This window comes from Prosopis cineraria, unplaced genomic scaffold, assembly GCF_029017545.1.
Source record: "Prosopis cineraria cultivar Desert tree isolate PC_DT_omini unplaced genomic scaffold, ASM2901754v1 PC8, whole genome shotgun sequence".
NCBI classification, from domain to species: domain Eukaryota; kingdom Viridiplantae; phylum Streptophyta; class Magnoliopsida; order Fabales; family Fabaceae; genus Prosopis; species Prosopis cineraria.
In genome coordinates this window covers 23339061-23351823 of record NW_026555339.1, presented here as the reverse complement: position 1 = coordinate 23351823, position 12763 = coordinate 23339061, and the positions used below count along the sequence as shown (strand labels likewise).

The following is a 12763-nucleotide window of genomic DNA, read 5'->3' as shown; positions in this document are numbered from 1 at the left end:
TTTGATTTTTACCGTGAAACAATCAGGCCTTTGAAACTTTATTTATCATTTCAGCTGTTGAGAATTTGACAACAATTTCCAAATGGTGGCCTGGGACTCTCAATTTCTTCAGTCATTTTCATTCATTTCGCTGCTATATATATAAATATATGTATATAGCCCCATTTTATCGATTGGGTTTTTTAATTTTAAAAAATATTCGAAATTGAAAAGATCTTCGCTTGTACACGGAGTGTATATCTATATCCACAATGTTAGGTTATTCATGGGAGAAAAAGGGATGATCCTAAATCATTAAAAGATCCTAAATCATGAAACATAGAATATAAAAGAAGGATGAGAGAGTTGCAACAAGGACAAGGAAACATGACACGTTGCCGACGTATTTTTCATATATTATAACTGTAAATAAAATTATAATCAGAATAAAATAAACATATATGTTTAGTAATAATAATTAATAAGATATGTTGGAATTTAGGGATGAAAAGAGAGAGAACTCAACTTGGGAAAAAAATCCACTAACTGCCATTTTCCAGTTTCCATTATTTTCACTGTGTCGGTTCAGTTTTCACTGCCTTCTTGAACGTTCTATAACCACCAGTTATTAGTTTCTATTATTCTTTTTAGAATTTAGAATTTGTGTAATTTCTGCCCATGATGAGTCATTAGTGGGATCTGCAGTAATTCCGGTCACAATAAGTTGATTAGAATCTAGTATTACTATCTGATCAATAGCTTGGAAAGGAAATGATCCTTTGTCATAATATCAATTATTCCAATCAACATATTTTCTCCATAATGAGGTGAGTTAATGCCAATTAGATCTTCCTTTTATATGGAGATCTCCCTTCAGTATAGATAATGATTAGATGCTGGAGATAAAAGCACACTAGAACAAACAGTTCTCTAGTTTGTTCTTCTTCTCCCTCTCTTTTTCTCTTTGGTGCATCTGTTGTGCACCATAATCTAAACTCATATGGGTAGTCAAGTAGATTTTGCTATGCCCGAATCTGGTAAGACTCTGACCCAACTTTTTTATTTGATATATTTTTTATTTAAAATATTCCTTCAGTGGCATTAGAGTTGGGTCATTCCTATAGCTACGGTTGTGGGTTATATTGATATAAAATTTAAATTTATGTATTTTTATTGTATTAGTATTTTATTTAATATACTGCTTGAATGTGTGTCATGCATCTCTTTCCTCCCCTAGCCATTTGATGATCATAGGCTTCCTTACCTTGATTTAGAACCTGGCTGGCTTCTTAGCATGCTCTATTTTTTTTGTTGCGTTGAATGTGTTCATATTATTATGCATGCTGTTCTTTGGCTTTCGTTCTTTTTCCAAAATTTTTCTCATTTATATCTTGGATTTGCAATTTTGATTTTAGATCTTTGCATATATATGTGTCTTTGTCACTTTTAGACTCTCTATTCTTACTCCTCATACTCTTGTGAATCAAAAAAGTTTTTTTTTTGAAAGTATCCAAAACCTCTATTGAAGCTGTTATAAAGAACATAAAGAGGATAAATTTTTCAAAAATTTTGGTATTTGATATCTAAGTTTTTACCTTGTAAAATTGGTGTGGTTGTGTAGAGGGTGAAGAGACAATTCCAATGAGACCAGAATCACATCAAATGGAGGCCAAATGGAGGAGAAGCAAGTGAAAAACAACGACAAACTTGTCGGTCAGAGTCGGGTTGAATCAACCCAGCTAGAGGCTAAAGACAATTGATCAACTTGGATCAGGTTGGGTGACTCAACTCGGTCTAGGCCTAAAAAAATTATTTTTTCCCTTTCACTTGCTTGGGTGGCTTGTGCAAGCCACATACTTGCCCATTAGTCAAAGAATCACATAGTTGGACTCATGATGGTGAGAGGAATCCAACAATGAGGCATGCGTGGTGAAATTAGGCTCTATAGTGGCACGTATATGTCACATGCTGACACTAAGAGCGGGCTTTGTCCCATTTTTCATAAATTTTTCATTCTAGAAACTTTTAAAAGTGGTTATGGGCATATGGGAGCTCTTTTTAGGGCATGGTGTAGACGTAAAAATTTCTAAATCCATGATCTACACAATGATATATTTTTTTCTTGTTTTTTATACAAGTTTTATGTGTTTTATATATGTTCTTGACCATTTTTCACTCTGTTCTTTGCAGAAAATTATTAGGGCTTTTTTAATTGTAGTATTGATATGAAAGAGATTATGTCTAATAATTTTGAGTCTCTAAACCACTCTCCTAATTATTCACTTGAGACTAAAAAGGATTCATTAGAACACACATGGTTTAATAATCCTTCAGGGGAGAAGGTAAAGGAAGTAGAAGCTTCAATAGAACTATTTTTTGCTAGCAGAGTTGATAGGAAAAGACTTGACTCTAGCTGAGAATCTTGTGAGATCAAGGAAACATCAGATGAGGAGGTTGATCAACCACTGGCTTTTTTCTATAGCTAGAGATCTTGCAAAAATAAATGTGGATAAGATTAGGCATGTTGATGACCTGAAGGCAATATTGGGAACTTAAGAAATCTTCCTACAAGAAGGTTCATGGCCCTTATTTTTAACTACAGCCATTAGGGAGATAAAAAACGAGTTGGACCAAAGGGCATGAGATATGCCACTCAAATCTAGAATGATACTATCAAATTTCCTATGAGTAGGACTAGTGAAAATAAAAAGGAACTTCTAGCCTTGCTATGTTTTCATTAATAATTTTTATTTATTTATTTTTGTTTTGAGACAATTAGTTATTAAAGTTTTTAAGTTTTACTTTAATTAATTGTTGGACCTTTTCATGGATATTTGTTTTATAATTGGATTATGGATATTAGTTATTTGTTTGTTTATTTAAGCTTTATGGATAATTGTTATCTAATTGCTTTATTTTATAGATATTAGTTATCTTTTTAATGTTTTTAATTATTTAAAGTGTTTTATTTGAGTGGGAGTTCTTTTAGAATGTGTTATGTAGAAGGACACAAGGGGACATAAATTCAATAAAGATTCTAACTAGGAGGGAGGTAGTATAGCTAGAAAGATTGTCATGGGAGTTAACCTAGTTGTCTCCTAAATATGAATCTAGCAAACCCTACAATCTAATTGGCTAAGAATCTGACTTGAATAAGTTGAAATAGTGTATACCAAACTAAGTATGCATAATTGTCTATGTAATTGAGTTGTGAATTAACCGGCAATCAAGTCCATAAATGCTAAGCTTAATAAGGGTGATAAGCTTAAAAGAGATAATTGTGATACATGGTATTGTAAAATCTCCTAAGTTCTGTGAGAATAAGATGTCATAGCCGTCCTAACAATTGTGATGCTGGAACCAAAATCTGGGAATTGAAGGGAACATTAAGTTTGTGCTTTCTGAAAGAAAAGGAACAATATCACTTGCATCATCATGCTAAGTCACTACTATAGATTTGGCCATAGAGGATGATTCTTTTTTCCAATAAAGGACAGTTGTCAACCATCCTCTATTGCTTAAGCTATATAAGACAATTATTAAATTGTCCTATATTGAAGATAATACAGGACAGTTGTTAAAGAATCGTCTTATATGAAGTTCCAGATTTCGACCAAATTTGGAACCACAGAGACCTTATAGGATAGTTATGGCTTTCCTAAAAAGCTAAGGTTTTTTTTTTCTTCAAATAGGCTTGCAATACAAAAATAGATATAATCAAAAATATTTTAGAATAGCTTAGAAAGTAGATCTACACTACTTAATTCAAAACTATAATGTTTACAATTTAATTACATCAAAATCATTCTATTTAAAATTCAATTATATAAATCAATCATTTTGAACTAAAATACTAATTCCTAAAATATCTAAACTATATATTGATAACTAAACTAATTTATTCCTAAACTAACTAAATACTATCACCTCATATTAGATGTGTCCCACTTTTTATATACGTAATTGCTTCAGTCTTCAAGGACTTTATTAATATGGGTATCCTTAAAAAGAGGTGCAACATAGTCTAGCTAGTACTATAACATACACGACAACAAAGCTAGTTGATGACAATTAATATTCATCATAATATGAAAAAAATAAGTTATACAAAATGATAGATACTGTGAGGGGGATTGTAGGCTGCTTGTGAGTGATGATGTCTTTAGCATACCTCATTATACAGTAGCCACAATCATTACTGTTGTTGATTTGTTGGGGGCACTACATGAAGAAAATGATAAATATATGTTATTGGTATAAAAAAATAAAAAAATTGAATAAGTGGCAATAATTTAAACATAGTTGTATTACATTCCATTCAATGGCATCATTGTATTTCTTGGATGATCTTTTGTTTGGAAGATTTGCATTGATGCAGTATAGCACAATAGCCCTAATATAAGGAAGACAAAAATGTTAGAGAGGTTGAATTTTGAAAACAAATAAAATATTAGTTATTAAATATACTTATCTATTGAATAGCTCTATCATATTCGATCTGTTAGTTAGATCCCCATCATGAGGAGCCAAATCCAAATAGTACACATATCCGGTCGTTTAGGGTTAGCTCAAGGAGGGTAGTTGGCAACCTTTGTGCCAAAAATTGGTCCTCTTGATCCATGGAAGGCTTTCTTGAGATAGCCCTTCTCTAGTCCAAGATTCTCACAAAGCAAATCAAGTTGTTCCTCTGCAATTTTCTGTATCTATTCTGCAAATTCCTTCATTAACTTCCTCCATTTTCAATTCAAATAGTTCAGAATATGTATAAAGCGAGGTACGTTTACACATTATAAATTTGTTCTTGCACTACTGATTTATATCTTATATGTGCTTTCTATATAAAACACTACAACACATGTCTGGATACGTATAATAAACATGGCACCTCAAAATGTTTATTCTCATGTTTTTTATAAAAGTAGTAGAGAACAGATAATTATCTTTATTCTTCAACTTTGAATGCTTATGTTTGAGATTTTTGGGATAAAATCCAAAATGAACATAAACGAGAAGAAAGTAGATGTGGCATCTATTAAATGGAAGATGGTAGAAAATCATTTGATATATTTTGGCCATATATAGAGGAGGTCATTAGAGGCATCAATCATGAAAGTGGAATATATAGTTTTAAGCCTTGTTAAAAGGTATAGAGATAGATCAAAGAGAACATTCATGAAAGTTATTGAACGACACCTTTTCATTCAATCCATGTAGCCAATCCCATTTTGTGGGATAAGCTTCTTGTTGTTTTTGTTGTTGAATGCTTTCTGTTTGCCTAAATTCTGTTGTCGTTAGGAAACAACACTTGTATTGTGCTAACCTGTATTCATCAGTGAGATCTGGGATTTCAGAGAAGTTTAACTCAGGCAAGTGACGCAAGAAGGTGCTTTCCCAGTCCATGTCCTTAACTTCAGCTTGAATACCCTTTATTGATTTGCTTGCCACAAACTCCTTGAACCTTCTCTCCATGCATTTCCTATATATAATGCTCTTGTTAACCTCTCCAATGCATCCTATAGCTCATGGGACATCCCATGGTTCACCAACTACAAGAAAAAACAATGAGATTTTCCTCAATAATTCCCACCAAATTAACAAAAATAATTAATCACAAACATGCAATATTGATTAACACGTCAAAAAAAAAAAATCCCCAATTCTCACAAGCGTCGTGAATTTTCTCCATAGTAGCCTTTCTCTCTTCGCCATTAAGTTTCTCCGAGTTGATTACTGGGAGGTTCTCCATTTTCAAAACACTCAAACTCTCTTTCTTTACTTTCTGAGCAATCTTTAATTTGTTAGTTTTATGCATTTCCGAGCTTAGTGTGTGTGTGGGGTATTTATAGGCGTTCAAAGCTGGCAGGGTAAAACACAAGGAAGCTATTCTAATTAAAAAAAAAACATTTATCATGTTTTTATTTTTAGAATTTTAGGTAAATTTGATTTGATAGGATTCATGGTACAGACGCTTTTTTATATACTTAGGCTGACCATTGAGAAATCAGTTGCGTCATTGAATTGTCTTACAATTTGATGGCGGCTTCATAATCTTTCCACGCGTTCAATCTTTAATGTCATTTCTGTCTGGAATTGATTGCTTTGGGTTTGGATTATTTTTCTTTAGTGTTCAATCGGTATCTATTTGCACATTAAATATTTTTGTTGAATAAAGTAATTTCACGCACGCGCGCATATATATATATATATATTACTTTTATATTGCTAATGAAATTGATTTTATATATGTAAATAATAACATCGAATGAAAATAATAATAATTACTTTTATATCACTTTTTTTAAGTCCAGTTACATCGAATGGAAGTAATAACAAATATGATTAGAGTCGTCAAATGATGGCTGTGTTTGAAACTCTTGCCATCGGAGACAATATTTTTTAAAAGAAAATAATAGTCGGCAAGGCACGCTATCTTATGAAGCTAAATATTTAAATATTAAAATCATTTAAACGATTGATATATATATATATATATATATATATTATCACTGCCGTTTTTGTAAGATGTCTTTTAATTTGGAGTGATTTGATGTCTTATAATATAAGATATTTTAAAAAAGAAATAAAATTTATTTCATAATTATCCTTCATTATTTCACTCCTTAATTATATATATTTTATCTAATCTCCATTATTAAAAGAAGGGTATTTTTAAAGTTTATAAAAAAATTACATTTAAATGCATGGGATATTAACCCTCTCTTGCTTTGAAGAGAAGGGAGGAGAGGAGAGATTTTAATGAATTCAATTTAAAAAATTGTCAAATAGGGAAAAAGTATGGAAAATTAATTAAAACCTTTCAAGCTCATTGCTCTATTTTCTTATAAATCGAATCCAAATAGGTAAATGATAAAGAGGACCACAAAATGAGATAGTTATTTTGAAGTCCTTGTCACTTATCTGAAATTAATTTTTTTTTTTCACAAAATAACCATAATGACCGCAATAGTATATAACATTTCAAAGTAGCAAATAATTACTTTCATTAAGCGAGTAACTAAAATAGTGTAGGAAATGAATACTTCTAGTTTGCAATTTTATTTCATAATGTTGAGTGGTGAAGTATTCTCACATATTTTAATCACTCCCTTAATGAAAAGTAGTTATTTGTTACTATGAAATTGTCATTTACAGGTGTACATATTTAAACTTGAAATAAATATATCTGCATTAACATTTACATTACATTGAGTTAAATATATACACACATCATATATTTGGGATGCAACAACATACTTAATTATGTGCAATTGCTACACCTTTTGTTCTGGAACTGTGACTGTATTTGCTTGTGTGAATATGCACATGGACTTCACTCATACAAACATAAATTTTAGATAACATATGACCTGTTTATGAGAATATATGATCAAGATTTTAATTGAAATAAAATCAAGAAGTTTACAAAAAAAAAAAAGGTATGTGTCAAAGAGTATTAGGTATAAAGGTTGATTGGACCACCAGTATTTTTAATATTCAAACATAATTATAATTACAAATATTTTAAAATACTTATTAGAGAAAATAAGTCTACAATTTTTAAAAAGGTTTGCAAGACTTAATATCAACCAAATATACAAAAGTTAAAATAATATTTCAGAAAAATTATCTTTCAAAGAACTAATTTAAACCATATAATTCTCAATTCAACGTATCTTCTTAATTAAAATAATATAAGTCTATTATAAAAAAAATAAAGTTTGAAAATATGATGTAAAAACTTATTCATAAGTTTTTAAAGAACTATCATTATTTTAAATTTAAAAATTAAATTTTTATTAATAAAGTAATTTTAAATTAATTTTTATTAATAAAATATTATAGAATTATATACACACATATATGTATATATAAAAGAATTGGCTTTATTATAAATAGTTAGTAATCACCTATTAAGCTTTTAATTATATCTTAAAACACTAGCCTAACAACATCATTCTGAATAAAAATGAGTTGCGTGTCAATGATGATTTTACATTTTTCAATCTCATTTATGTTTAAAATTATTTAATCTAATTTAGAATTATATTTATTTTTTTAAAATTTTTTTATAATAACTTTAATTGTAACTCCAAAAAATAAACGTGTACTCCAAAAAATAATCGCTCGCTCATCACCTAAAGTTTTTTTTTTTTTTCAGTAGTAAATATATAATAGGATTACATGGTAATTTGGAGGATAAATTATAGGTTTGTGTACTTCTTCCGTACAAAAACGTAAAACAGTTTTTAAAAAAGTAGAATGTTAAAAAATATAAAATATTTTTAATTTTGTAAAATGTAATTATTTTTTTTTAAAGTATTTTTATTGATGAATAACTTTATATTTATTATAGGATGTATAATATGGATAAATATAAAAAGATAGCATCAATTTAAAAAAAAATTTATTAAAGAGTGAGATTCAATTAAAAATAATTTATATTTTTAAATGAAAGAAGTACAATTTAAATCTTAAACTCATATTTAATATATTTTAAACTTTAAATAATTGCTATATTTAAGATAGTCGGACCCCCTTGGACAGTTCAAGTGTTGGGCCCTACATTTGCATATGAGATCTCCCTGTTCTCTCTCTCTCTCTCCCCCCCACCAAGTTAACGTTTCTCTCTCATGCTTTGTCCTCTCCATCTAGAGTTAGTAAACGGGTGGACCTAGTCCATATGGGCCCGACCCTTATGGGCCTAGGCCCTAAAGCCGATTACCTCAATTTTACTCTAAAATTAAAGCCCGGCCCTTACTCATAGGGTTCAGGGCTGAGCCCGTAAGTCCGGATAAGAATAAAATAAAATAAAATAAAATAAAATTCAACATTAAAATTTATTTAGAATATTTTAAAATTTAACATATATCAAACCAAAGTCTCACATAATTTAAAAAATGAACAAAAAATTTAAAAGTCCAAATAAGATGAAGGCAAACATCATCATCAATCCTAATCAAAATCTCACTCATTATCATCCACAAATAAAATATTAAAACCCTCGGATGTAGGTCTACTTGTGAAAGATGGAGGCGGAGGCTCAATATTAATTATTTCTGTAACTTCTTCATCATCACCTACAATAATTATTAATTAAATTGTTTTATTATCAAATATATATCTATACATATATCACAAGATAAAGTATAAAAATTACTATAAAATGGTACAAAACAATTCAATCAATTGTTAGTACAAAATACAAATCAATATTTGTATAATATCTGGAAAGAAGTAAAAACTATACTTTGTGAATAGTAAAACGGGCTTCATGGGCCGCCCGGGCCTGAGCCCATTTTTCCAGGGTTTAAAAGGGCCGGGCTTCGAAGCTCGGTTACCCTAAAAAGTGTCAAATTTTTAAGCCCGAAATCTTATTAAAACGGGTTTAAACGGGCGGCCTATTAAGCGCGACCCTTATTCCCCACTCTATCTCCATCCCACAACCACTTTCCCGGACATTTACCAGCCATATTGAAGCTTCGCTTGCCCTAAATGCAATCTCAGTCATTGGCAACAACCTTTACGGTGGCTCCGGTCATACTTCAAGCTGGTTGTTGCCGTGCAAAAAAAGCCATAAGAATCCATGCGAACCCTCTGCATCTCGACGTCGGCAAGAACTCCGACACCATGCAAACCCTCTGCAACTCCATCGTCTCGTTGTCCTGGCGCATCTGAGAGAGAGGCGATTTGAGGGCCATGGAATCTACGAAGCTATACATGTACTTCAATATATTAGCTTGACCAGGTAATATCAAAGCCTCCTCCTCTTCCATCAAGTCCTCTCCCATCTCTCTCTCTTCTCTCTCTCTTTCAAGATTGATCAGAACAAGATGCATCCACCTTCGTAAATGATTATATTTGAATGAAAATATGGACACAAAACGATACATGAATGAAGTCTCTGTAAGGAAAGGATCAAGGATGTGGAGAGGGAGGGGGGGAGGGTAGGCGAGGAGATCGATTAGTCAAATGAAGAGGGTGAAAATGTGGGTCCCAGTGTACTACTGACGTTAATTTGAAATTAATAGTAGGGCGCACGAGTTTAATTGTTCATGCTTTAACATATACTATCATATACCAGAGTTCAAATTTAAATTATTCTTGACCCATAGCTTATGGAAATTTAAATTTAGTGATTGTATTTAGTATAGATATTAAACGTTTATATTATTTGAGCTATTAAAATCAAATTCAACTATTTAAATAACTTACTTATTAATCTTAAATGAAATATAAATTTATGACAATTGATTTAAATTTTAACGGTTCAGATAATACAGGCACTCTATATTTATATTAAATACAGTCACTGAATTTAGATTCTAGCTTATGGTCCAAATTTTCTTTTAACCCTATATAGTAAGATCTAGACTAAGTAACATCATTCACGGATTAGAGCACCTCATTCCTCAATTTCTGCAGGAAAAACATATCTATATTTTCAGAAACATAATAATAAATTCTTATCTCGTTAATTAGATGGGCTCCCAATTATATTTGACATATGATTGCAAGATTTATTGACTGAGTTATTCACTCACACAAGGTACAAGTAATCAAACTCACCTTCCATGGCAAGAATGTATATGTGATAAGCAGAAAGGTATATTTCCTTAGCACTTTCCTTAATTTTTGTTTATATTATTTCTTATTTCTCCCTTCCCAAATCGATAAATTATATTTCCTCCTTAATTAAGCTTTTGATGGGGTGGAGTTCATAGCTTTTATGCATGGCATCGAATCTTGGTTTCTTAGCCTGAAACTTGAGTGCAGCATAGAGCTTCATGTAATCCTCAAACACGAATTTTGGATACATCTGGTTCGTTTCTTCTTCTTTTCCTTCAATCAATGGCGATGCTGGATGTATAACAGCATCACTTCCTGGATTGTAGAATGAAGCTACAGACATCCTAGTCCCATTAGTTTGGGTAATCACACGATGCTCCACACTCTTGTACTTCCCATTTGTGATTACCTGTTCAAGAGAAATTGTCTCTGTTACGTGTGTATCACGAAATTTTTTATCACAATGTTTCTATCTCTATCTACTCGAACAGGTTGTATTGATGGAGAGAATATATAGAATATACTATCAAGTTAATTTATGGAACATTCTGTGTTTAATACCTCAATTTGGTCGCCGAGGTTTACGACGATGGAGTGGCGCATTGGAGGCACATCGATCCATTGGCCGTCTTTGAGAAGTTGGAGGCCACTAACCTTGTCATCTTGGGAGAGCAGGATGATGCCGCCGGCATCGGTGTGGGCACGAAGACCCTTCACAAGTTGAGGGTTAGGGCAAGGAGGGTAGTTGGCGACCTTTGTGCCAAAAGTTGGTCCTCTTGATCCATGGAAGGACTCCTTGAGATAGCCCTTCTCTAGTCCAAGATTCTCACAAAGCAAATCTAGCAGTTCCTCCGCAAGTTTCTGTATTTGTTCTGCAAATTCCTTCATTAACTTCCTGCATTTTCAATTCAAATAGTTCAGTATATGCATAGGTACGTTTACCCATTTATATATTTGTTCTCATATTACTGATTTATATCTTATATGAGCTTTCGATATAGTACTCTAAAACACATATATGGAAACGTATAATAAACACGGCTTGGGTTTTATAATGGAGGGGTTAGTCCTTTATAATGTGACAAGTCAAGATTTGAATTTCTACTAATAGAAGTACTCACATTTAGTACCTGACTATAAAAATGATTACTTCTAGTAAAAAGACTCTTACGAGAAATCAAAAGAAAAAGTAGTAGAGAAAACAATTATCTTTTTTTTCAAGTTTGAATGTTTCTGTTTGGTCAAATTAATTTTTTTTTGGTCAGCATCCAGTATTCTAAGCCTACCCCACTTGAGGAATGAGGACTTACGGAGCCTAAACTAATCCGGATCGAGACATCACAAGCATCACAAGGATGGATGCTCTTGACCACTTACATTGCTGCATTTTTAGGATTCAATTTTAAGACCTCAAGTTAAGTTCAAACAGCTCAAGTTAAGTGCTCGTGGTTTGGTTGAATTATATATATATATATATATATATGTTGTTAGGAAACAACACTTGTATTGTGCTAACCTATATTCATCAGTGAGATCTGGGATTTCAGAGAAGTTTGACTTAGGCAAGTGACGCAAGAAAAAGGTGCTTTCCCAGTCCATGTCCATAATTTCAGCTTGAATACCCTCTATGGCTTTGTTTTCCACAAACTCCTTGAACCTTCTTTCCATGCATTTTCTATAATGCTCTTTCGTTAACCTCTCCACTGTGTCCAATAGTTCATGGGATATCCCATGGTTCACCAACTACAAGGGGAAAAAAAGCAATGAGATTTTCTTTTAATAATAATTGCCACCAAACTAAGCAAAATTAATCACAAAAATGCATAGATAATTAAATACCTCAAAAAATCCCCAATTCTCACAAGCGTCATGAATTTTCTCCATAGTAGCTTTTCTCTCTTCGCCATTAAGCTTCTCCAAGTTGATTACTGGGAAGTTCTCCATTTTCAAAACACTCAAACTCTCTTTCTTTACTTTATGAGGAATCTTTAATATGTTAGTTTTTATGCATTTCCAAGTGGAGTGTGTGTGGTATTTATAGGCGTTCAAAGGCTACGTAAAACACGAGGAAGCTATTCTAATTAAACAAAACATTTATCATGTTTTGATTTTTAGGTCAGTTTGATTTGATAGGATTCGTGGTATAGACGCTGTTTTATATAATTAGGCTGGCCAGTAAGAAATCAGTTTGCGTCATTGAATTGTCATTAAATATTTT

At 31.7% G+C, this 12763-nt stretch overlaps 1 protein-coding gene and 1 pseudogene across 1 annotated transcript; both read right to left on the bottom strand.

Annotated features, from left to right (window-relative positions):
* Positions 1 to 4547: 4547 nt before the first annotated feature.
* LOC129318457 (1-aminocyclopropane-1-carboxylate oxidase-like) lies at positions 4548 to 5725 on the bottom strand (annotated as a pseudogene).
* A 4835-nt stretch (positions 5726 to 10560) lies between these two features.
* On the bottom strand, positions 10561 to 12510 carry LOC129318746 (1-aminocyclopropane-1-carboxylate oxidase 1-like). The gene is made up of 4 exons (XM_054963682.1): positions 12385 to 12510; positions 12062 to 12288; positions 11107 to 11440; positions 10561 to 10954 (listed from the first exon to the last, which is right to left on the bottom strand). Exons 1-4 carry the CDS (start codon positions 12487 to 12489, stop codon positions 10655 to 10657), a joined length of 966 nt encoding a protein of 321 aa, XP_054819657.1. The 5' UTR covers positions 12490 to 12510; the 3' UTR covers positions 10561 to 10654.
* Between the last annotated feature and the right edge of the window lie 253 nt (positions 12511 to 12763).

What these genes read in the sequence shown, in the direction of transcription:
- LOC129318746 (XM_054963682.1), bottom strand. Translation starts at nt 12,489, where the DNA reads ATGGAGAACTTCCCAGTAATCAACTTGGAGAAGCTTAATGGCGAAGAG. An exon ending in AGAATTGGGGATTTTTTGAG is followed by an intron (nt 12,289 to 12,384) that starts GTATTTAATTAT and finishes TTCCCCTTGTAG; the next exon opens with TTGGTGAACCATGGGATATC. An exon ending in ACCTCGGCGACCAAATTGAG is followed by an intron (nt 10,955 to 11,106) that starts GTATTAAACACA and finishes TCTCTTGAACAG; the next exon opens with GTAATCACAAATGGGAAGTA.